We start from the raw sequence: 21,020 nt of genomic DNA, 5'->3' as shown, positions 1-21,020 counted from the left end.
CATCCAGACCTTCCCGAAGCAGCAGTGCCGAAGTCCGTCCCTTGCCATGAGTGCTGTGGACAGGTGCATTCGCAGACATTCTGGCCTTTAGTTGGCTGGCCCTTTATGGTGTAACACAAAGGCTTGCGTACCTGAGAGTGCCAGACCCCACCCCGGCTGTCCTGTGGCTCCAGGCAGGGATTTTCGGATGGCCCGCATCCTGTGTTTCTGCATCACCCTGGGGCATCAAGGGCTACAGGGTGAGGTGACCCGGCACTGTCTGGAGAGACCTCAGGCAGCACTTACGCCCAGGCTGCAGGGATTGTGGCCCTCCGGCTGAGGCGGCTTCTCTAACAGAAGGCTTAGTGGGTTGGGGGTGATGGGGAAAAGTGAGGGGCTATGGCGGCCCCTCCCTGCTTCCTCTTCATCAGAGCCTCATTGGGGGTGGGATACTGTGCCCCAGAAATAGGTGCCACCAGACATCTGAGCTGAGGTGGAGGACCTGCCTGCTGGCTCCACAGGTCAGACTCCCAGACTTGACCAGCTGCTTGCAGGCCTTCTGGGCAGCTGCACTTCCCTTTGTGAGGCTGACATTTGTTGAAAGGGACAAGAAAGCTACGCCGTGATTGCAGCCAGTGTAAAAGGGTTGGCATGAGACCCTTAATTAATGAGACATGGCTTAAAAAACAAGCTTTAATCCATTTCATAAAAATTGTTCTTGCAATTGAACACGGCCAGGCCCACATGCCCAGCAGGGTGCAGGAGACAGTTTCACATTTTCCAGGCTCAGGACAGGGCAGTCTCCTCCACATGCCACAGGTGTCTGAGTGACAGTGTAGACGCCTGATGGGCAGGAGGTAGGCACAGATGATCTGAAGGGGTCATCTATTTAAAAGTCTGCAACTCCAGTTCAACGGACACCTTAAACACTGTCAGGCACGTACCCCAAGAGAAAATTAAGCCCAGAGAAGAGAACCTCAGGCTTGAGAGCCCTGTACCCCTCCTCAACCGCTGCCACCTGGGACCAGGGCCAGCCTGAGGCAATGGGGGCACCTGAATTTGCCCCAAAGGGCTCCCTCATTCAAATCACAGATATAGGCACAGCTTTAGGATTCAGCAGGGCAGGGAGGGAGGAAGCAGGCGTGAGCTGGCCACAGTTTTGAATGACCTACCAGCCCCTGGCATCACCAAGAACTGGTGTTTAATGAGGGGAATGACCACCGCCACACAGAACTACCTAGCCAAGCCCCTCCCCAGCAGCTGCCTCCCTCCCTGGATGAGGGGAGTTGTGCCGGGAGTCCCAGAAAGGAGGCATCGATGCCCAGCCAAACATGATGTCGACTGCAGGGACCCACGGGACACATGTCCCTTTTTCAAAAAATACTACGGCAAAATGATAGGAAACTAACAGACGTGGCCCCTCAGAGTGATGAAACCCACGTGTCTGCGGGCCAGCTCGAGCCACAGTCGCGCCAACAAGCGCATGAAACAGTTAAATGCACACTCCCAACAGCGGGGCCCCCGGGCTGCTCGGAGCTGGCTCCAGCTGCTGTCACTGTCCACTGAGAAAGGCCAAGTGCCCTTTGGTGCATCTGTTGGCGTAGTGTCCTTTCTCGCCACACTGGGAACAGCAGGAAGTGGGGGAAGAGGAGAGACAGACAACAACACTGTTCAAATGCAGTTTTCAACTAAGGGAGTGCCCACCAAATCCCAAATCATCCACCAAGTCCCCAGTCGGGACATGACTCTGAAATTCTCAGTGGTACAGAGTTTCTTTCAAATTAGAGGGTGAGGGAGCTCAGGATGCAAAGTGCAGTGGTGCAGAAACTAGCCAGCAACTCCGCAGATGCAAGGGAGAACAAGGCCGCCAGAAGGCGACCTGCTAGCACCCTGCAGGGAGCTCTTTCAGGCCCACAACTCTCCCACCTGGACACATGGCCTGCCCAGGGAGGGACTCCCAAGTGGGTAGCAGGACAAAGAGAAGCCCGTGGCACCTGAGCTCCGCCACCCCGTCTGGGGACCAAGCCCCTCTGCACCACAGGCCAGTCACTTACCTCTGAGCCAAGGTCTGGGGTTCCCTGGCAGGAGATGGGAGGGAACAGCATCAGAAGTGTCCCAGCCTCCCCTCCCTTGGGGAGCCACTGCTGGGGACAGAGGGTGGACTGTACCCAACGTTTTCCCTCGTGGCTGTGACACACCTAAGCTACCTTGGGGACAGGTTTTGATTACAGGATCAGAGAGATGGGACGATGCTTAGACTTGGGTAAGGGGAGCCTGCAGAGCCACATGACAAATCCAGCCCTGACCCTGCCTCATCCCAGTCCTGATTATCCAGGCCCTTCCATAGCTTCTCTTTACTCTATGACTCCTAAAACGGCAGCCTCAAGCACTGAACAAAAGGGTCAGGAGGCAGCTGGGGGCACTGACTCTGTACTGACACCCACCCCTGAGTCCCTGCTGCCCTGAGGGGCTCTGCCCAGTTGGCACCCAACACTCTTGCCAGCTCTATTCCCTGGCTCTGCAATTCCTGTTTTCTTTCTTCCATGTTGGCCAGGATGGTCTTGAACTCCTGACCTTGTGACCTGCTCCCCTTGGCCTCCCAAAGTGCTGGGATTACAGGCGTGAGCCACCGCACCCAGCTGTCCCTGTGTTTTCAACTTTGTCTGATCTGCAGGTGTGACTCTGTATGGAGAGGCTGCCGATGGGCTGTAGGGCTAACATGATGGCTGGGGGAGGGACCACACACCCTGCTCATGGCATCTGGCATGTCTGTCGGACCCCACAGCTGACCCTGGGGAATCCAGGACTTTCATGAAGTGTCTCTGACATTAATGGGGTGACAGGCTGTGGACAGGGGCGGTCCAGCCCTACCTTTTCTAAGGCTCCAGGACTTAAGGGCGCTTGCTGCACAGAAGTGGCCCCGCTTAACAGGCCTGGAGGGTGGCAAGATAACAGCTAAGTCTGCTCTACACAGTGCCCCACTTCCATGCTCTTTTATTTTTTTGGAGACAAAGAGTCTCAGTCTGTCGCCCAGGCTGGAGTGCAGTGGTGCAGTCATAGCTCACCGCAGGCTTGACCTCCTGGGCCCAAGCAATCCTCCCATCTAAGCCTCCCCAGTAGCTGGGACTACAGGCATGCACCACCACACCCAGCCTGTTTTGTGATTTTTAATCTGGACTCATCCTTCAGAACTCCAGCTGTAGGAATTGTGTGCGCCTTGGGTTGAGAACATACTCTTCAAAGAGTACTGGGGTTGCTCCTGCCAGGTGCCAGGGACACACCAATCCTGGGGCGATTTTAGATTAGAAAACTTAGTTTGTAACTTTCCAGCCTTAACCAAGGACATGAATACAGGCCTAGACTCACATAAGGGCCCATTAATAATGTCAAACTATCAAGAGATTTTCCTCCCCTTTCCCCGCTTCCCACAGAGCCAGGAGTGAACAGGACAGTTTTCGAGGTTTCTTGAAGCTCACCCTTCCTGAGTCCCATTTTATGTACTGGGGGAGGGGATGGGGACAGGGGTGCTGTAACCCAGTGTCCTGTTTTCTCGGGTGTGCCCTGCAGGATCCAAGGATGCCCCCAGGACAGCCAGCGGCTCCAAGGGCTCACCCTTCCCTGGATCAGTGTTTCTATTTTGTTCCCGGCCTCTTGGGGGCTTCCCTCACCTGCCTGCAGGCCCCGTCCATTCACTAGGCAGGCGTTCTCACCATCCTTTACCGTGCCTCAGTGCAGTGTGGTAGGAAATAGGACAGTCTCTAGCCCACCACAGTGGATGGTAACTAGACTGTAACTTTATGCTTACAATCAGCAAAAATGAATGTTTTCATTTTTCTCATTTCACCAAACATATGGGGCATGAGGGAATGGCCACTGACAGTAAGGGAAGACCCCACCCTGTCCCCCAGCCCAGGGACTCACCTTGTAACAGGTGACCTGCTCCAGTGGCCGGGGTCCCCGGTTGCCCACGCTGCTGTTTTGACTCTGCATGACCCCGATGACCTGCGGGGTTCTCTGCTGATTGGGAGAAGAGTTCTGACTCGTTAACTGGATCAAGGAGGACGACCTTTGTAATGGCGGATTGTTACTTTGCTGGAAAGAGTTACACAACACGGTTTTACTGTGGAAAACACGTGCACGCAGACTACCGATGGGGACAGGAAAAAAGAGGGCGGGACTCGTCCCGCAAACGGCAGGAAGCAGGGCTTCCACGACGGCCCAGCTCAGGACAGTGGGCAGCAGAGAAACATGTGATGATGGCAGAAGCCACTGCCCGAAAAACACCATGCAGACACACAAAAACGAAAAATAAAATAGAAAACAAAACATCAAAGAGACAAGAGGAGGTCTCTGGGGCAGTGGGGCGAGGGCATGATCAGGCCTTACTTTGGTTTCTGAGGTTCTGGCTTCAGGTCAGGATGAACGCTTGGTTCAGCCAGATGTTTAGCAGCCTACACGGCGAGCAAGTCACAGAAAAACAGTTGGAGCCTGACACACTGAGCTGCGTTCTCGGGCTGAGAGGACCCTCCTCTAGGGAGCCCCACCAGGAGGAGGGCCAGGGCTCCTGGGGTAGGGATTCCACAGCAGGGCCTCCTCCCCACCAGGTGGGCTCCTGGCTCTGGCCCGTAAGTGCAGAACCCGAGCTAGAAGACCCCCAGGTTGGCACGGCTGCACCTACACCTGGAATTCCCGGCTTTCCCCATCAAGAGTTCAATGTGATTGGCGCCTCCACGCAGCCACATCCTCCGCATCCTCTCCTGGCTGTTCAGCCTCTAGCACTGAGCGGGGCTGGTGGGGCTTTGGCAGCCAGTCCAGAGCCCAGCAGGGTAGGAGGTGAGGCATTGGGCTCAGGAGGTGGTTGCGCTTGATGGGCCTGTTGGGAACCCTGCCTGATGCCCGCCCTGCCTTGATGCCAGCCCTTCCTCTTGGCTCAACTCCCGACTCCCATAACCAAACTCAGGGTGCCCTTGGCATTGAGAGGCTGCTGCAGATCCCCATGTGTCTACAGCATTTCCCCCTCCCCTTGTGCTTGAGGGGACGGACCAGCTGCTTGGCTGTGGGGCCCCTCATCTAGAAAACTGGAGCCAGCCGGGCCTGTTCTCGCGCCTCCTCCCAACCTCCACTCCACAGGAGCAGGGGCGGTGCTGGCCAGAGTGGTCAGTTCTGCTGCCACACCTGCTCCTGCCCAGTGGTGTCACCTCAGGCAGGTCCCTCCCTCTGGTAGTCTCAGTTTCCCTATTTGCAAAATAAAGGGTCTGACCCAGGAGCAAGAGCAGCAGACACGGTGCCCAGGCCGCCCTCCATGCCAGCCCCGGGGGCAGACGCTGCTGAACCAGGCAGCCCCATCTCACAACGGGTGGCCAGTTGCACGGCGCCTGGACTGTGTCTGCTGCTGCGCTTGGCCTTGCTGAGGTTCTAGGGCAAGAGGCCCTCGGTGTCTCGAGGGAGATACACACGGCTTTGCTCCTGACTTTTCTGCGGGAACTTGGGAGACTCCCCTCCTCTCCCAAGTTGTCCAGCGGGGTCTAAGGCAGACCACACCCCTGGGGGACACTGAGGTTCTCGCTGTAGAAAAGGCACTTCCTTCCTACCGAGGAAGGCCAGGCACGGTACCTTTGCTGGAGGCTGTGTCTGCTGCGGCAGTGGGGGCTGCTCGGTGGTTCCCATGGGCAGTTCAAATCGAGGGCTGGTCACCAGCAGCCAGAGGGGATGAGAACAAGAGAAGGAGTGGGGTCAGGGGATGAGAAGAGAAGCCAGGCCATGCTCTTAAATTCCAGCCCTAGGAAAATCACACACAGCTGCCCCAGCACAAAGTGACTGACACAAGCTGCATGGATGGGGTGGTGGCTGGCACTCAGCTCTGCTCCTGGGAGGCCACAGGAGTGGGGGGGAGAACAGAACTGACTTGCCTGGGCTCAGACCCAACCCTGCCTACACCGAGCTGGGAGACTCATGGCCAGTGCTTCTCGGAGATGACAAAGGCTGTGCTGGTGCATGCCTGCTGCGCCACAGGAGCTGTACACAGGGAAGGCCCCCTCCCCGCAGGGTCTTACTCTGGCGTCAGCCCCTCCTCCCATCACTTGGTAACGGTCTGCCCCTGAGCCACCTGCAGGTGCCTGCACTCTCATTCAGGGAGTGAGACCCAGTGACAGCACCGGCCACTTCCCTGCAGTGAGAAGCAGGGACCAGGGTCCCCACAGACCTGGAGACTGTTATCCTGCTATAGGTTTAGCAGTGTGGGCGAGGCAGCTGGGAGGAGGGGAGGCTTGTCTGCGGCCCCAGTGCCACCCCAGGCAGAAGCCCAGGTCCACAACCAAAGTGACAGATGGGCACTGGGCTCCAAGGACAAGAAAATGGAGCCACAAGAGGGGTGCTAACCCCACAGAGCAAGAATTAAAACCCGTCTTCGGAGGCTCACAGACTTGCTATTTATTTATTTTATTTATTTAGAGATGGAGTCTTGCTCTGTCACCCAGGCTGGAGTGCAGTGGCACGATGTTGGCTCACTCCAACTTCCACCTCCTGGGTTCAAGTGATTCTTTTGCCTCAGCCTCCCAAGTAGCTGGGACTACAGGCACGCGCCACTATGCCTGGCTAATTTTTGTATTTTTAGTAGAGACGGGGTTTCACCATATTGGCCAGGCTAGTCTCGAACTCCTGACCTCGTGATCCGCCTTCCTCGGCCTCCCAAAGTTATGGGATTACAGGCGTGAGCCACCACACCCAGCCCAGACTTGCCTTTGACCAGGTGCCACCACCTGCTACCATGTGCCCTTGGCCAGGGACTGAGCCCTGTGCCTCAGTGTGCTGCTGTGTGAAATGGGTGCATTCTCTCCTACCCTCACTGTTAGACGACTACTTATTCTATGTGAAACCCCAAGCTCAGGGTTTCCTGAGCCTCCACATGGGAGGCTCTGAAATTCCTTCCTTTAGGGCACAGGTTCTTAACTGGAAGTCCCCAAATTCCCTAAATGATATGCAAGGCTACATGTTTGTCTGTATCCCACAGCTTCCATTACATTACCAGATGGCCCATGACCCAAGAAAGATCAGCTGCTGGTCTAGGCAGAGCCACCTGTGGGCTCAGGAAGCATTGGTGGCCATAAGCAGGGATTACTTCCCCATCTCCTGCCCCCACCCTTGGCCCTGGTACTGACATCACCCAGTGACCAAGGCCCAGTTGGCCCAGGGAAGATACGGAGGGCAGCAGGGCCTGGGCTGGGAGCTGGGGTAGAGGGCGGAGCGGCTGGCTACTCACTGCATGAATTTACACGAGGGCCCCTCTGGGCAGAATCCCACGAGGTAATTCACACAGATGACTCTCCGTGTGTGCCGGTGCCTGCAGAGGGGACCTGCAGAGCCAAGTGTCCGGTCACTTAGATGTCCCCTCTACCAGTTAGAGAGCTGGAGCATGGTTTCAAATGCTGGCTGTCCCCCATTCATGGGAGACAGGGGGCAGGGACCTCACCTCCCAACACTGGCCTACTTATCAAAAATGCGGGTGGACCACCACCCACCCAGCATTCTTGGGAGAGTCAAGGGAGATGAGGAGTGTGAGAAAGCCGCTAGCTGCAGAATGTCAGGTTTTGCTGGGACAGGTAGGGGGAGATGTCCCAGGTAGACCAGCTGGCAGCCTCCAGGGTCGTGGGCAGAGAAGGGAGGACTGGCTTCTTGCCCGGGGCCCAGCCCACCCTGGCACCTACCGTGCTTGCAGAAGCCGCGGTCATACCAAGGACAGTCCTTGATCTTGGACTCGGGGTCGATGTGCAGGAAGGGACATTCCTTGTTGCTGCACTCCCCTGCAGGGAAACTCAGACGTGAGACCACTGGGAAGGCTGGGGCCAGGCCCACCTTGGCTTCACCCAAGGAAAAGAGGTTCTGGTGTCCAGTTTTGGCCTGACGAGCCCTGAGAGCCAGGGAAGAGTGTTGCTGAGCCCCAGCTTCCTGTGCAGCGGAGCTGTGATGGAAATGCACCCATTGAGACCAGGAAGTTCCATTCTGATTGGCTCTTCACATCTAAGAGCTGGGACAAGGGTAGGGGAAGCACTTGTGGACCTGGCCCTCTCCAAAGCAGCGGGCCCCAGGGACCACCAGCACCAAGAACCGCCTTCCTGAGTAGTTGCCCGCTTCCAGGCTCACCTTCTCCAATCCATGTTTACAACTGTGCTCAAGATCCAGAGGAAATGCAAACTCCTTCCCCAGGCCCCTCCGCAGGCTCAACCTCTGCCACCCCCCAGCCACATGGGTCCCCCTGTACCAGGACCAGCCCCTTCTTAGTCTTCCGCTTCCAGCTCAGGAATCCCCTCATCCTTGACCACTCAGCCTAGAGAAGGTTCTGGTCACGGTTTCCTTCCTTCAAAGCACTTGTCACAAGCAATTTCTTCTCTGTTCGTCTCATGGCCTATCAGCTACCTCTTTCCCTGGACCACAAGAGTGAAGGCTTCACAGGGCAAGGACCTCTTCACCATTGTCCCTCCAGTGCCTGGAAAGGGGGCCCTCAACCCAATGTCTGTGGTGCAGGTGACAGAAGCTGCAGACAGTGCGTCCTGCACCAGGGCTGTCAGCAAGGAAGGAGCGACCCTCAGGCCACTTGTATAGCAGTGCCTTAAGAGCCTGCCCAGGAGAGCCAGCTGCTGCCTCTGGGGACAGATGGGAGGCCACTGCCCCATCCCAGTGCTGCCCCAGTGCTGCTATGGGCAAGGCATCGGGGGGAACATGCTACATTGCACAATGACAGGGACAGCACTTGGGGAGCTGGGAAGCTTGGGTCCTATTTCTTCTCAGCTTATGCCACCTCCACAAAACAAGCCACAGCCCTCATTGATAAGCCAGCAGGCCACGCCTGATGGGATGCTGAAATAATTAATGTCTCCTCCAACAGCAGTGCTTTGAAAGCATGAAGCATACCCTGCACTCCCTGGCTCCCTGCAGGATTCCAGCCTCCTGCCGGGCTCCCTGCACAGGACCACAGCCAGCCTCACGCTGACCCACAGAGCTGCTTCCCGGGAAACCTGGAAGTGCAGACCTGAGCGGGGACCCTGGGGACTCCTTCCAGCAGGGAGCACAACATCTCTGCCAGACTCCGTGCCAGCCCTACTGACTCCACCCGGGCTCCCGCTTCTCCACGCAGGCCACTCAGGACAGCTGAGGCCACGCATTCTCTAAGCAGGGCTCAAGGCAAGTTTGTTGCTACCAGAAGACACATCTGAGGCTGTTATTTTGAAGGGCTATTTAGGATGGCTGAGATGTCACCAGGATCATGGCTCCTGGAGAGAAGGAACCAGCTCGGGCCTGAGAGGCAATGCCCACGCTGGAGGGAGAAGTGGGTTTCAGGGAGAAGGTGGACGTGGACAGAAACCAACCGCGGACATAATGCAGCCAGCTGCACAACTCGCTGCTTCCGGGTCACCCTCGTTAGCCTCAAATCCGAGTGATTGAAAGAGCTCCAAACACTTAAGCACTCCAAAGTGATGCGCAGGGCCAGGCGTGGTGGCTCACGCCTGTAATCCCAGCACTTTGGGAGGCTGAGGCAGGCAGATCACTCGAGCCCAGGAGTTCAAGACCAGTATGTGAAACATAGCGAGACCCTGTGTCTTTAAAAAAAAAAAAAAAAAAAGAGATGAGCAGAAAATAGCCACACTGTCCCCTAAAAGCTGGCTGAGGCTGGCAGGTTCTGCCAGAGTTCTCCTCTGAGAATAGAAAGATGGGAAAAGCAGGCAGAGACAGTGTGGGCACTGAGCAGCCAGCGGACCCCTCTGCACCCTGGTTCTCAGCAGAGCCTCCAGGGCTCCAGGCGCCTTACCGAACTTGGAGTAGAAGTAGCACTCGGGCATCTTGGTCATGTCATACTCATGCAGGAACTCACACTGGTCCCCTTTCTTGCATAGGCCACGCAGCCAGTGTTTGCACACAACTGTCTTCTCACCACTGATGTGGCGAAACGGACACATGCCCCCTGCCGGCAAGATAGGGACAGGGCGTCAGCAGAGAGGCCACCCTAAGCCTGGGGGACACGGCCTGAAGAAGCTGAGGTACCTTCACTTCCTAACTCCTGGAGCCACCTGAAGGCATCACGTCCTGGAAAGGGGCAGAGGTCCCCCTCACAGAAGGCAACATGATTTGAGGTACTACACTGACAGACATTTTACATTTTAATAGTTACTCATGGCCGGGCGCAGTGGATCACGCTGGTAATCCCAGCACTTTGGAAGGCCGAGGCGGGCGGATCACAAGGTCAGGAGATCGAGACCATCCTGGCTGGCACGGAGACCATCCTGGCTGGCATGGTGAAATCCTGTCTCTTCTAAAAATACAAAAAATTAGCCGCGCATGGTGGCTGGCGCCTATAGTCCCAGCTACTCGGGAGGCTGAGGCAGGACAACAGCGTGAACCCGGGAGGCGGAGCTTGCAGTGAGCAGAGATCGCGCCACTGCACACCAGCCTGGGCAACAGAGCAAGACACCTTCTCAAAAAAAAAAAAAAAAAAAGTTACTCATGATCTCACAGATATTACTGTAAGATGGAGGAATTAAAAGGGGGGAGGTGCTGGGAGGCTGAGGCGGGTGGATCACGAGGTCAGGAGTTCGAGACCAGCCTGGCTGACATGGTGAAACCCCATCTCTACTAAAAGTACAAAAAAAAATTAGCCGGGCTTGGGGGTGGGTGCCTGTAATCCCAGCTACTTGGGAGGCTGAGGCTGGAGAATCGCTTGAACCCAGGAGGCGGAGGTTGCAGTGACCGGAGATCACGCCATTGCACTCCAGCCTGGATGACAAGAACAAAACTCTGTCTCAAAAAAAAAAAGAAAAAAAAAAGAAAGGAACTTGGCCGGGTGTAGTAGCTCAAACCTATGATCCTAGCACTTTGGAAGGCCAAGACAGGAGAATCACTTGAGCCAAGAAGTTCGAGATCAGCCTGAGATCTTGTCTTCACTACATAAATAAATAAGTAAGTAAGTAAGTAAGTAAGTAAGCCAGCCAAGCAAGCTGGGGGACCAGGCACAGTGGCTCACACCTGCAATCGCAGCAGTTTGGGAGGCCGAGGCGGGTGCATCACCTGAGGTCAGGAGTTCGAGACCAGCCTGGCCAACATAATGAAACCCTGTCTCTACTAAAAATACAAAAAATTAGCTGGGCGTGGTGGTGTGCACCTGTAATCCCAGCTACTCAGGAGGCTGAGGCAGGAGAATTGCTTGAACCCAGGAGGCAGAAGTTGCAGTGAACCAAGATGACACCACTGCACTCCAGCCTGGGCAACAAGAGCAAAACTCCGTCAAAAAAAAAAAAAAAAAAAAAAAGCTGGGTATGGTGGTGTACACCTGTAGTCCTGGCTACTGAGGAGGCTGAGGTGGGAGGATCACTTGGGCCCAGGAGGTCAAGCTTGCAGTCAGCTATGACTGTGCCACTGCACTCCAGCCTGGGTGACAGAGTAAGATGCTGCCTCTTTTTAAAAAAAAAAAAAAAGGAAAGAAAGACCAATTTCAGAATTGAGGAAATGTGATGTATACACATGGAGGGACGTGTCCCTTCTGGGACAGGACCTGATGGGACAGAGCCAGCCTCTGGGGATGTGTGAGACTTCTAACGGGTGGCCTGGCAAGACCACCATGGAGGTCCGACCAGAATGAGGCCGCTGTACACTTCTGCTGTCCAATATGGCAGCTGCTAGCCCCATGTGACTACTGAGCACTTGAAATATGACTAGTGTGTCTGAGAATTTTGTTTTAAATGTGATTTGATTTTACTTAAATTTGAACTGCCACATGTGACTAGTGGCTACTGTATTAGTCAACAGAGAGACAGAATGCCCTGTGTTAGGGATGGCTGTGCTAACAGAAGGTGGCTGGTCAGAAGGGCAGAATTACTGAGCAAAGACATGGGAATGAGACCAGAAACTCAGTGGAGGTAATGACGTTCTGACTGGACAGTGTGAAGGTGGCCTGGCTGATCTGCCAGAAAGTCTCCTACCTCAGTGGTAAATGACTACGTTATAGAAGCAAAACTCACCAAAACGATTCATTAAAACCAGCCCTTTGCTCTGATTCTCTGCTCTCTTTTTCAAGCTTCTGATTAATATTTAAGTCTCCTAAATAAATTTTCCTACAGGGAGAAAAATGCCCAGACCATGGAAAGTTTAGGTTGTACCTAGTGATACTTCTTTCTTTCTTTCTTTCTTTTTTTTTTGTTTTGTTAAGACAGAGTCTCACTCTGTTGCCTAGGCTGGAGTGCAGTGGTGCGATCTTGGCTCACTACAACCTCTGCCTACCAGGTTCAAGTGATTCTCCTGCCTCAGCCTCCCCAGTAGCTGGGATTACAGACGGGCGTCACCATGCCCAGCTAATTTTTGAATTTTTAGTAGAGACGATGTTTCACCATGTTGAAACTGGTCTCAAACTTCTGACCTCAGGTGATCCATCCACCTCGGCCTCCCAAAGTGCTGGGATTACAGGCGTAAGCCACCACGCCTGACCCCTAGTGATACTTCTGATGGATTAGCCTGGCCCACATACAATTATTAAAAGAGCACAGCCAGAGGGGTAACAAGATGGCGACCGAGACAGTGGAGCTCCATAAGCTGAAGCTTGCTGAACTAAAGTAAGAATGAATGTCTTGCTCGTGGTTTGGAGACCAAGGAAATAAAGCAAGATTTTTTTTTTTTTTTTGAGATAGAGTCTTGCTCTGTTGCCAGGCTGGAGTGCAATGGCACGATCTCGGCTCACTGCAACCTCTGACTCCCTGGTTCAAGGGATTCTCGCACCTCAGTAGTTTTGTGTAGTCTGTGTTGGGGGCTGGTTATCGAGAACAAGACCCCGCAAGATGGGTTATCATGGGGTGTTTCGATGGGAGGCCACAGAAAACCATGAGCCAGTGGAAACTATGGAATGAGAAAGACCTGGGTTCAGACACTGGGCTCCGCCCCTTATTAACTCTGTGACATTGAGAAAGTTCCTGAGTGTCTCAATGCCGGGGGCTTCTCTCCATGTCACAGGTCAGCTTGTGGCCACGGGGAATGCGAAGTGATAAGGCAGCCTTAGAGCCAGGTTCAGTCCTGTGTTTAGGTTTCAGGTGGAACACCCCATCAGGGTCCTAGCCTGTCCAAACCAGTTTTATCTACAGAGATCGTTAGTCTGTAGAAAGCAATGTAAGCCAGAGACCTGGCGGCCTCCAAGTCTGCCGGGTAGAAGGAGGTGGGAGGGCGCCTCCGGAGGCACATCAGGGAGCCCGGAGTTTCTTACCTTTGCCGCAGGCAGCTTTCAAAAAGAATTCACAGACAGCAGCGCCCGACTCTGTAGAAAGGAGAGAAAAGGAGAGGAATCAAACAAAGAGGTGCAATTTGCTATTGACGATGTCTGAAGACAGTGGGAGGGAACCCTTCTGACCTCTGACCCACCAAGGGTTCAGGGTACAGGAAATAAAGTAGAAAAAATTTGCAAAGCCCAACCAAGCAAGGAAGAAGCTGCTGAAGTTAGTCATGCCCTACAAAATGAGACACATACATTGAGAGCAGTCATTACCCAGTGCTTTGAGAGCCTCCTGTGTATAAGATCCTTTCAAGGAGTTAAGAGTGGGTGGGGAAAGGAAGGCTGGAGTATGAGATCACAGAAATAATTTTTTTTTTTTTGAGATGGGGTTTCGCTCTAGTTGCCTGGGCTGGAGTGCAATGACGCGATCTTGGCTCACTGCAATCTCTGCCTCCCAGGTTCAAGCAATTCTCTTGCCTCAGCCTCCCAAGTAGCTGGGATTACAGGTGCCTGCCACCACGCCTGGCTAATTTTTGTATTTTTAGTAGAGACAGGGTTTCACCATGTTGGCCAGGCTGGTCTCGAACTCTTGACTTTAGGTGATCCACCCACCTCGGCCTCCCAAAGTGCTGGGATTACAGGCGTTGAGCCAAAGTGCCTGACACACAGGAATAAATTAATGGCCCCTAGCTCACACCTTCCTCCAGGAGGGCGAATTCACAGATACCTTAACATGAGGCAGAGGGAAGGAATGATCTCACAGAAGTACAGACAATCAGGGCCTCTGAGGAGGGTCAGGCTTCAAGGAAGAGGCAGTGCCTCTGAGATGCTAGTCCAGGGGGAAGCACATTAAGTGCAGAAACAGAGGACTGCTTTTAATATGCAACATCCGTACACAATTTTTTTTTTCTATTTTTTTGAGACAGAGTCTCGCTCTGTCGCCCAGGCTAGAGTGTGGTGGTGCGATCTTGGCTCACCGTAACCTCCGCCTCCCTGGTTCAAGAGATTCTCCTGCCTCAGCTTCCTGAGTAGCTGGAATTATAGGTGTACCATCATGCCTGGCCAATTTTTTTGTATTTTTAGTAGAGATAGGGTTTTGCCATGTTGGCCAGGCTGGTCTCAAACTACTGGCTTCAAGTGATCCACCTACCTTGGCCTCCCAAAGTGCTGGGATTATAGATGTGAGCCACCACACCTGGCCCACATACAATTATTACAGGCTGGTCTCGAACTCCTGACCTTGTGATCCGCCTGCCTTGGCTTCCCAAAGTGCTAGGATTGAGCCACCGCACCCCACCCCACATACAATTATTAAAAGAGCACACCCGGAGGGGTAACAAGATGGTAACTGAGATGGTGGAGCTCCGTAAGCTGAAGCTTGCTAAACTAAAGCAAGAATGTCTTGCTTGTGGTTTGGAGACCAAGGGAATAAAGCAAGATCTTATCCACAGACTCCAGGCATATCTTGAAGAACATGCTGAAGAGGAGGCAAATGAAGATGTACTAGGAGATGAAACAGAAGAAGAAACAAACCCCTTGTCAAATAGGAAGAACCCCCTGAAAAAAACTGTTGATGTGGCAGCAGAGAAGAAAGTGGTGAAAATTACATCTGAAATACCACAGGCTGAGAGAATGCAGAAGAGGGCCGAACAATTCAGTGTACCTGTGAGCTTGGAGAGTAAGATCAAGTAAAATCAGGCAGCTAGGTTTGGGATTTCTTCAGTTCCAACAAAAGTCTGTCATCTGAACACACCTATGGTTAACTTGGATAAGCCGAAGGAAAGAGCTCAAAGATTTGGTTTGAATGTGTCTTCAATCTCCAGAAAGTCTGAAGATGATAAGAAACTGAAAAAGAGGAAGGAGCGATTTGGGATTGTCACAAGTTCAGCTGGAACTGGAACCACAGAGGATACAGAGGCAAAGAAGAGGAAAAGAGCAGAGCGCTTTGGCATTGCCTGATGAAAGGTTCTTGATACTTTCTGTTCTCCAGTGTTTTCCACTTCTCTCATTCTTCTTGGTCACATATATACTAAATGCAGTCTTGCCTTGCAATGAGGGAGCAGGTACCCCAGGTAAAACTGTGAACTGCCGCGGCAGTTTGACTTATTGCTGTTTCAGCTTTAAGGTTGTTGTGTTTTTGTTTTTGATTATATTGCTTGTTTTTTTTTTTTTTTTTTTGAGACGGAGTCTCGCTGTTGCCCAGGCTGGAGTGCAGTGGTGTGATCTCGGCTCACTGCAGGCTCCGCCCCCCCGGGGTTCACACCATTCTCCTGCCTCAGCCTCCCGAGTAGCTGGGACCACAGGCACCCGCCACCTTGCCCAGCTAATTTTTTGTATTTTTAGTAGAGACGGGGTTTCACCGTGTTAGCCAGGATGGTCTCGATCTCCTGACCTCGTGATCTGCCCGCCTCGGCCTCCCAAAGTGCTGGGATTACAGGTGTGAGCCACAACGCCCGGCCGATTATGTTGCTTGTTAATAAGAAAGAAAAGAAAAGAAAAAAAAAGCACAGCCTTTCATTCCCACAGTCGGAGTGTGCTGGAATTCAGTGGGCTCCAGGGACCAGCTGTTCTGATGAGTCCAGGAATTCACCAGCCCCAGCTGCCAGACTAAACTGACCTTGGCATCAGAAACAGTTTCCTCTACAAGTAACCATTTTAGAATTGCTGAAAAACCAATGACAGCATCTCTGAAGCCCACTTAACATGCCTCCCCTTGCTAAATCACAAAAGATTCCTTGGCTTCTTGGAAGCAAGCAGATTTTGCTAGGACACAGCTGAGGTTATAGAACTTATGGCTGTCACAGGGAGGTCACTCCATTTGCATCTCAAAAAGTCTGAAAGTGGCCAGGTGCGGTGACTCATGTCTGTAATCCTAGCACTTTGGGAGGCTGAGGCGGGTGGATCACTTGACATCAGGAGTTCAAGACCAGCCTGGCCAATATGGTGAAACCCCATCTCTACTAAAAATGCAAAAATTAGTCAGACATGGTGGCACGTGCCTGTAATCCCAGCTACCTGGGAGGCTGAGGCAGGAGAATCACTTGAACCCAGAGGCAGAGGTTGCAGTGAGCCAAGATCGCGTCACTGTGCTCCAGCCTGGGTAACAGAGCAAGACTCTGTCTCAAAAAAAAAAAAAAGAAAAGAAAAAAAAAAATTCTGAAAGTACTTCTGGTCTCTCTCTTTAGAGGTTAGAGTTGCTTCTGCTCAGAAATCCACAGTTCTGGGAACTGAGTCTCATGTGGATGGGATGAGTATGCCTTATGGGCAAAGTGACAGTTCTTCCCAAAACTCAGATGGGGATGAAGAGGAGGGATGGGTGAGGAAGGGCTGTGGCCTCACTAGGCTTTAACTGAACAGGATATGGACAAGCAGCGAGTGTGGAGGGTGCCTACCGACTCTGAAGCCCTGGCTGGGGCAGCACCCATGGCTAGGCGTGTCCCTGGCCTCAGGAACAGGTATGTGGGCCCCTCGCCACTGTACCTCCCCTCACAGGCTTGTGGATGTGTCAGATGGCAGAAGGGTGGGAGGAAAAGAGCTGCCCTGCGTGGGTGGTTCCATGGTCTCAAGCTAGTGCCATCAAGACAGGAAAAGGCCGGCTGGGCACAGTGGCTTATGCCCGTAATCCCAGCACTTTGGGAGGCCGAGGCAGGTGGATCATTTAAGGTCAGGAGTTCAAGACCAGCCTGGCCAACATGGTGAAACCTCATCTCTACTAAAAATACAAAAATTAGTTGGGCGTGGTGGCGGGCGCCTATAATCCCAGCTACTCAGGAGGCCAAGGCAGCAGAACTGCTTGAACCTGGGAGGTGGAGGATGCAGTGAGCCGAGATCGCACCATTGCACTCCAGCCTGGGTGACAAAAGCAAAACTCTGTCTCAAAAAAAAAAAAAAAAAGACAGGAAAAGGCCACATGTGCAGGGATGATCACAAGAGTTGAGGGGTAGGTAAGAGGGGGTGTGTGTGAATTTGAGCAGCTGCTTTTTAGGGGGTGTACAGTGGTGATGGTGTTTGTGCCTGTGTCAAATAGGGTGGTCTGATGATGTCTCCTTATAAGCACTATCTTGTCTTCTTGAAGACTTAATTAATTTCCAATGAAACTATCTTGTACAGAAGTATCACCATGTAAAGTTGTGGGACAGGCAGAAAAAAAAAATTATATATATATATATATATATATATATATATATATATATATGCCAGGTGCAGTGGCTCATGCCTGTAATCCCAGTACTTCCGAAGGCCGAGGTAAAAGGATCACTTGAGCCCAGGAGTTCAAGACCAACCCTGGGAAACATGATGAAATAGTGTCTCTACCAAGAAATACACACAAAAAAATTTGCCAGGCGTGTTGGTGCATGCCTGTGGTCCCAGCTACTTGGGAGACTGAGGTGGGAGGATTGCTGGAGCCTGGGAAGTCGAGGCTGCATTGAGCCATGATTGCATCACTGCACCCAGCCTGGGCGACAGAGGGGCCCCTGTCTCAAAAGCAAACAAACAACAACAACAAAAACACATAAAGGGACAGACTCAGAGGTCACATGTGCATGAGAAGGTGTGACCGCCTGAGGGGAGTGAGGCTGCTGGGAGCGGTGGGAGACCCCGCTGGTAGTTGTGGGCGACAGCACACAACACTGGAGAGCTTGCCCACCTCTGCTATGCACTGAGTGATTGTCAGCAAGTCCCTTCCCCCGCTTGGGTCTCAGTTTCCCCATCTGTGGATTGAACTCAGTGACTTCCACAAGCCCCCAAACTTTAAGGTTATAGCATTAGATTTCAAGTATGTCCAGATAGGAAAGAAGACACAAAGAAAACTACTGGTTTCTTTTAAAGTACAAGATATCCCACCGAGTAGGAAGTGGGAAGCCAGGAGCCACCATATGAAGGGGAGCAGTGAAGGGAGTTCAGGCCAAGGGTCCACACCAGCTGCTGGGTGTGATGAATAACTCAGAGTTGGGGTCCAGAAAAAAGTAGGGACGGGCCAAAAACTATGGATGAGCTCCCAGGAGAGTGAGTCCTAGAAGGGAATTTGAGAGTCTAGCTGGGGTCTCCTACAGAAAGGTGGTCCTTCCCTCAGCACGTCTCCTCCAACCGCCTAGTTTTGATGAAATCAAGAAGAGACGCTCAACGTAGCGGGTGTGATATCCTAGTACTCTCCTGCAGTTGGGAGAGTGTTGAGGGAGAGTTCCAATCCAGGATAACCCACCCTTATTCAAGAATTAAGCGAACAGACAAGGTCCTACCCTCCTACAGATTACCTTTGAACAGCCGCAGAGGGCCAAAGATCCGAGGCAGTGAACTCCTGAGTCCGAGTGAGGGGAAAAGGAGTCCCCAGACGGTGGAAATGGGGGCCTGGGAGTCAGGAGTCCTGAAACTAAGGGGAGCGTCCCGGGATCCAGAAGAGGAGGTCTCAGGATGGAGTGGGAAGAGTCTCGGGACCACAGATGAGGGAGTTCGGTAACTAAAGGGGAGGATCCCAGGACCCGGAGGAGGTGGGAGGGACTCTCAAGACCTAGAGGGAGGAGTCCCGCGACCAAAGGGGAGGGGTCCCAGGATCCAGAGGAAGCTGGGGGAGGTCTCAGGACCGAGGCGAGGGAGTCCCGGGATCACAGAGGAGCGGGTCCCGGATTCGAGTCGCTCTTGCCCTCCCGCCCGGGCCCCGCGCTCACTGTCCATGCCGGGGAAGGGCAGCGGCTGCGCCCCCAGCTGCTGCTCCACCGCGATCTCCAAGTCAAACTTGATGTGGTCCACGCTGGCGATGATTTCCTGCATGGCGGCGGCGGCGGCCCCACCGGCCCGGCTCCCCCTCGGTCTCCTGCAGCCTTCTCGCCTTTACCCGCCGCCGGCCCCGCCGCGCACACTCCTCCTTCGCTTCGCCTCGCCGCCGCCGCCGCCGCCCGAGGGATGCCGGGAGCGCCCGGAGCCCGCGCCGGCCCTTGCGCCTGTCCAGGCACTGCCAATCGAGACTCCGCCGTTCCGCTAGTCCCAGCTAGCCGCCAGCCGAACGCCGGCCTCGCCAGAAACCTGAAACCAGCCGCGTGAGTCGGCGACGCGGATTGCGCCTGCGCGCTTGGGGAGAGGGTGACCCGAGGAAGAGACTGGTTCGCCGCGGGGACCGGGCAGGGCTCCTCGTCGGAGTGCACTGCGCCGGACACTTCAAGTGAGTTCCTGTGTGATCCTCGCAGGAGCCCCGGGACCCGGGCCAAGACATGCCAGAGGGGAAGGAAGTGCCCGAGCCGGGATTGGAGCTGGGGGCGTCTGAGGAGGGAAACTGAGGCTGCAGAAGTCCGTGTGGAGAGGGGTCGGCGTTGGCCTGAGGGTCCGGGTGGGCCTCTGAGGAGGGGCGGGTCTCTCCGAGGAAGGACGGCCGCAGCGTGTCTCTAATTCAGGGTTTTTTCTCGCTCTGTGGCCCAGGCTGGAGTACAGGGGTACGATCATAGCTCACTGCAGTCAACTTCTCAGACTCAAGCGATCCTCCCACCTCAGCCTCCCGAGTAGCTGGAACTACAGACGCTGCACCACCACGCTTGGCTAATTTTTAAAATTTTATTTTTAATTTTTGTAGAGACGGCGGGGTTGGGGGGGCAGGTGGCGGGTCTTGCTATGTTGCCCAGGCTGGTCTCGAACTCCTGGCCCCAGGCCCAAAGCGATCCTCCTGCTTGGGCCTCCCAATGTGCTGGAATTGCAGGCATGAGCCACTATACAGCCTAATTCAGGGTTTTTTTTAACCAGGGTGGGGTAATGAGCTTGTGTAGGAATAAAATGACACCCCTATTTTTCTCTATGTGAAGTACAGCATTTCCTTTCCTGATTGCTGGAGCAGCCTTAGCAGTGCCTGAAACTGTGAGGGTGAGTGTAAATGATAGTTCCAGATAACAGTTTGTGCAGGGCCAGGCATGGTGGCTCACACCTGTAACCTCAGCATTTTGGGAGTCTGAGGCGAGAGGATCACGTGAGGTCAGGAGTTCGAGACCAGCCTGGACAGGATGGCAAAACCCCGTCCCTACTGAAAATATAAAAATTGGCCTGGAGTAGTGGCGCGTTCCTGTAATCCCAGCTACTTGGGAGGCTGAGGCATGAGCATGGCTTAAACCCGGGAGGCAGAGGTTGCATTGAGCCGAGATTGTACCACCCCACTCCAGCCTGGTGACAGAGTGAGACTCAAAAAAAAACCAGTTTGTGCAGCAACTACAAGGTGGTATCTTAAGCTGTCACTTACATTTATTACTGCTTTGAAATTATGATAGAGTCGGCCGGGCACGGTGGCTCACGGCTGTAATCCCAGCACTTCGGGAGACCGAGGCGGGCGGATCACAAGGTCAAAAGATCCAGACCATCCTGGCCAACATGGTGAAACCCTGTCTCTACTAAAAATACAAAAATTAGCTGGGCGTGGTGGCATGCGTCTGTAGTCCCAGCTCCTGGGGAGGCTGAGGCAGGAGAATCGCTTGAATCCGGGAGGCGGAAATTGCAGTGAGCCGAGGTCACGCCACTGTACTCCAGCCTGAGAACAGAGTGAGAGACTGTCTCAAAAAAAAAAGAAAAGAAAAGAAAAGAAATTATGATAGGGTCTTGTTATTTCATGCATTGAAAATAAGCATCTATACTAGTATAGCAGAAATTTGTTTTTAAAGCATTTTGATGCCATTTCAATATCATTGCTTTTTGTTTTGTAATTCTGTGTATTGTAATTAATGCACGTAAGGCAGGGCATGGAGGCTTACGCCTGCAATCCCAACACTTAGGGAGGCCAAGGCTGGAGGATTGCTTGAGGCCAGGAGTTCTAGACCAGCCTGGCAACATA

At 53.4% G+C, this 21,020-nt stretch overlaps 2 protein-coding genes and 1 pseudogene across 14 annotated transcripts in view; 2 read left to right on the top strand and 1 right to left on the bottom strand.

Annotated features, from left to right (window-relative positions):
* Positions 1-658: 658 nt before the first annotated feature.
* Positions 659-19,021, bottom strand: CPSF4 (cleavage and polyadenylation specific factor 4). Of its 7 annotated transcripts, none has more exons than XM_519234.8 (8): positions 18,886-19,021; positions 13,214-13,264; positions 9,782-9,934; positions 7,683-7,778; positions 7,238-7,331; positions 5,593-5,665; positions 3,901-4,071; positions 659-1,600 (listed from the first exon to the last, which is right to left on the bottom strand). In XM_519234.8, exons 1-8 carry the CDS (start codon positions 18,986-18,988, stop codon positions 1,532-1,534), a joined length of 810 nt encoding a protein of 269 aa, XP_519234.3. In that variant the 5' UTR covers positions 18,989-19,021; the 3' UTR covers positions 659-1,531. The 7 variants fall into 7 exon arrangements, with proteins under 7 accessions (XP_519234.3, XP_001137776.2, XP_009451967.1 ...); XM_001137776.7 differs by having other exon boundaries at positions 3,901-3,996; XM_009453692.5 differs by having other exon boundaries at positions 3,901-3,993.
* PTCD1 (pentatricopeptide repeat domain 1) overlaps positions 9,867-21,020 on the top strand; it is a 28,637-nt gene continuing 17,483 nt past the window's right edge. For 2 of the 7 annotated variants that reach the window (XM_063814754.1, XM_054656007.2), the window contains exons 1-2: positions 19,124-19,376; positions 19,631-20,065. The gene's annotated coding sequence lies outside the window, so the exon portion shown is untranslated. Of the gene's footprint in view, positions 10,104-18,469; positions 19,377-19,630; positions 20,066-21,020 lie in introns of those variants that run through there. The other 5 variants (XR_010158598.1, XM_003318617.6, XM_009453695.5 and 2 more) reach the window with 4 other exon arrangements.
* On the top strand, positions 14,414-15,267 carry LOC736852 (SAP domain-containing ribonucleoprotein-like; annotated as a pseudogene).

This window comes from Pan troglodytes, chromosome 6 (genome assembly GCF_028858775.2).
Source record: "Pan troglodytes isolate AG18354 chromosome 6, NHGRI_mPanTro3-v2.0_pri, whole genome shotgun sequence".
NCBI classification, from domain to species: Eukaryota; Metazoa; Chordata; class Mammalia; order Primates; family Hominidae; genus Pan; species Pan troglodytes.
The sequence above is the reverse complement of the archived record's forward strand: the minus strand, read 5'-3'. Positions and strand labels throughout refer to the sequence as shown.

What these genes read in the sequence shown, in the direction of transcription:
- CPSF4 (XM_519234.8), bottom strand. Translation starts at nt 18,988, where the DNA reads ATGCAGGAAATCATCGCCAGCGTGGACCACATCAAGTTTGACTTGGAG. An exon ending in GCCCTTCCCCGGCATGGACA is followed by an intron (nt 13,265 to 18,885) that starts GTGAGCGCGGGG and finishes TCCTTTCTACAG; the next exon opens with AGTCGGGCGCTGCTGTCTGT. An exon ending in GAAAGCTGCCTGCGGCAAAG is followed by an intron (nt 9,935 to 13,213) that starts GTAAGAAACTCC and finishes TCTTGCCGGCAG; the next exon opens with GGGGCATGTGTCCGTTTCGC.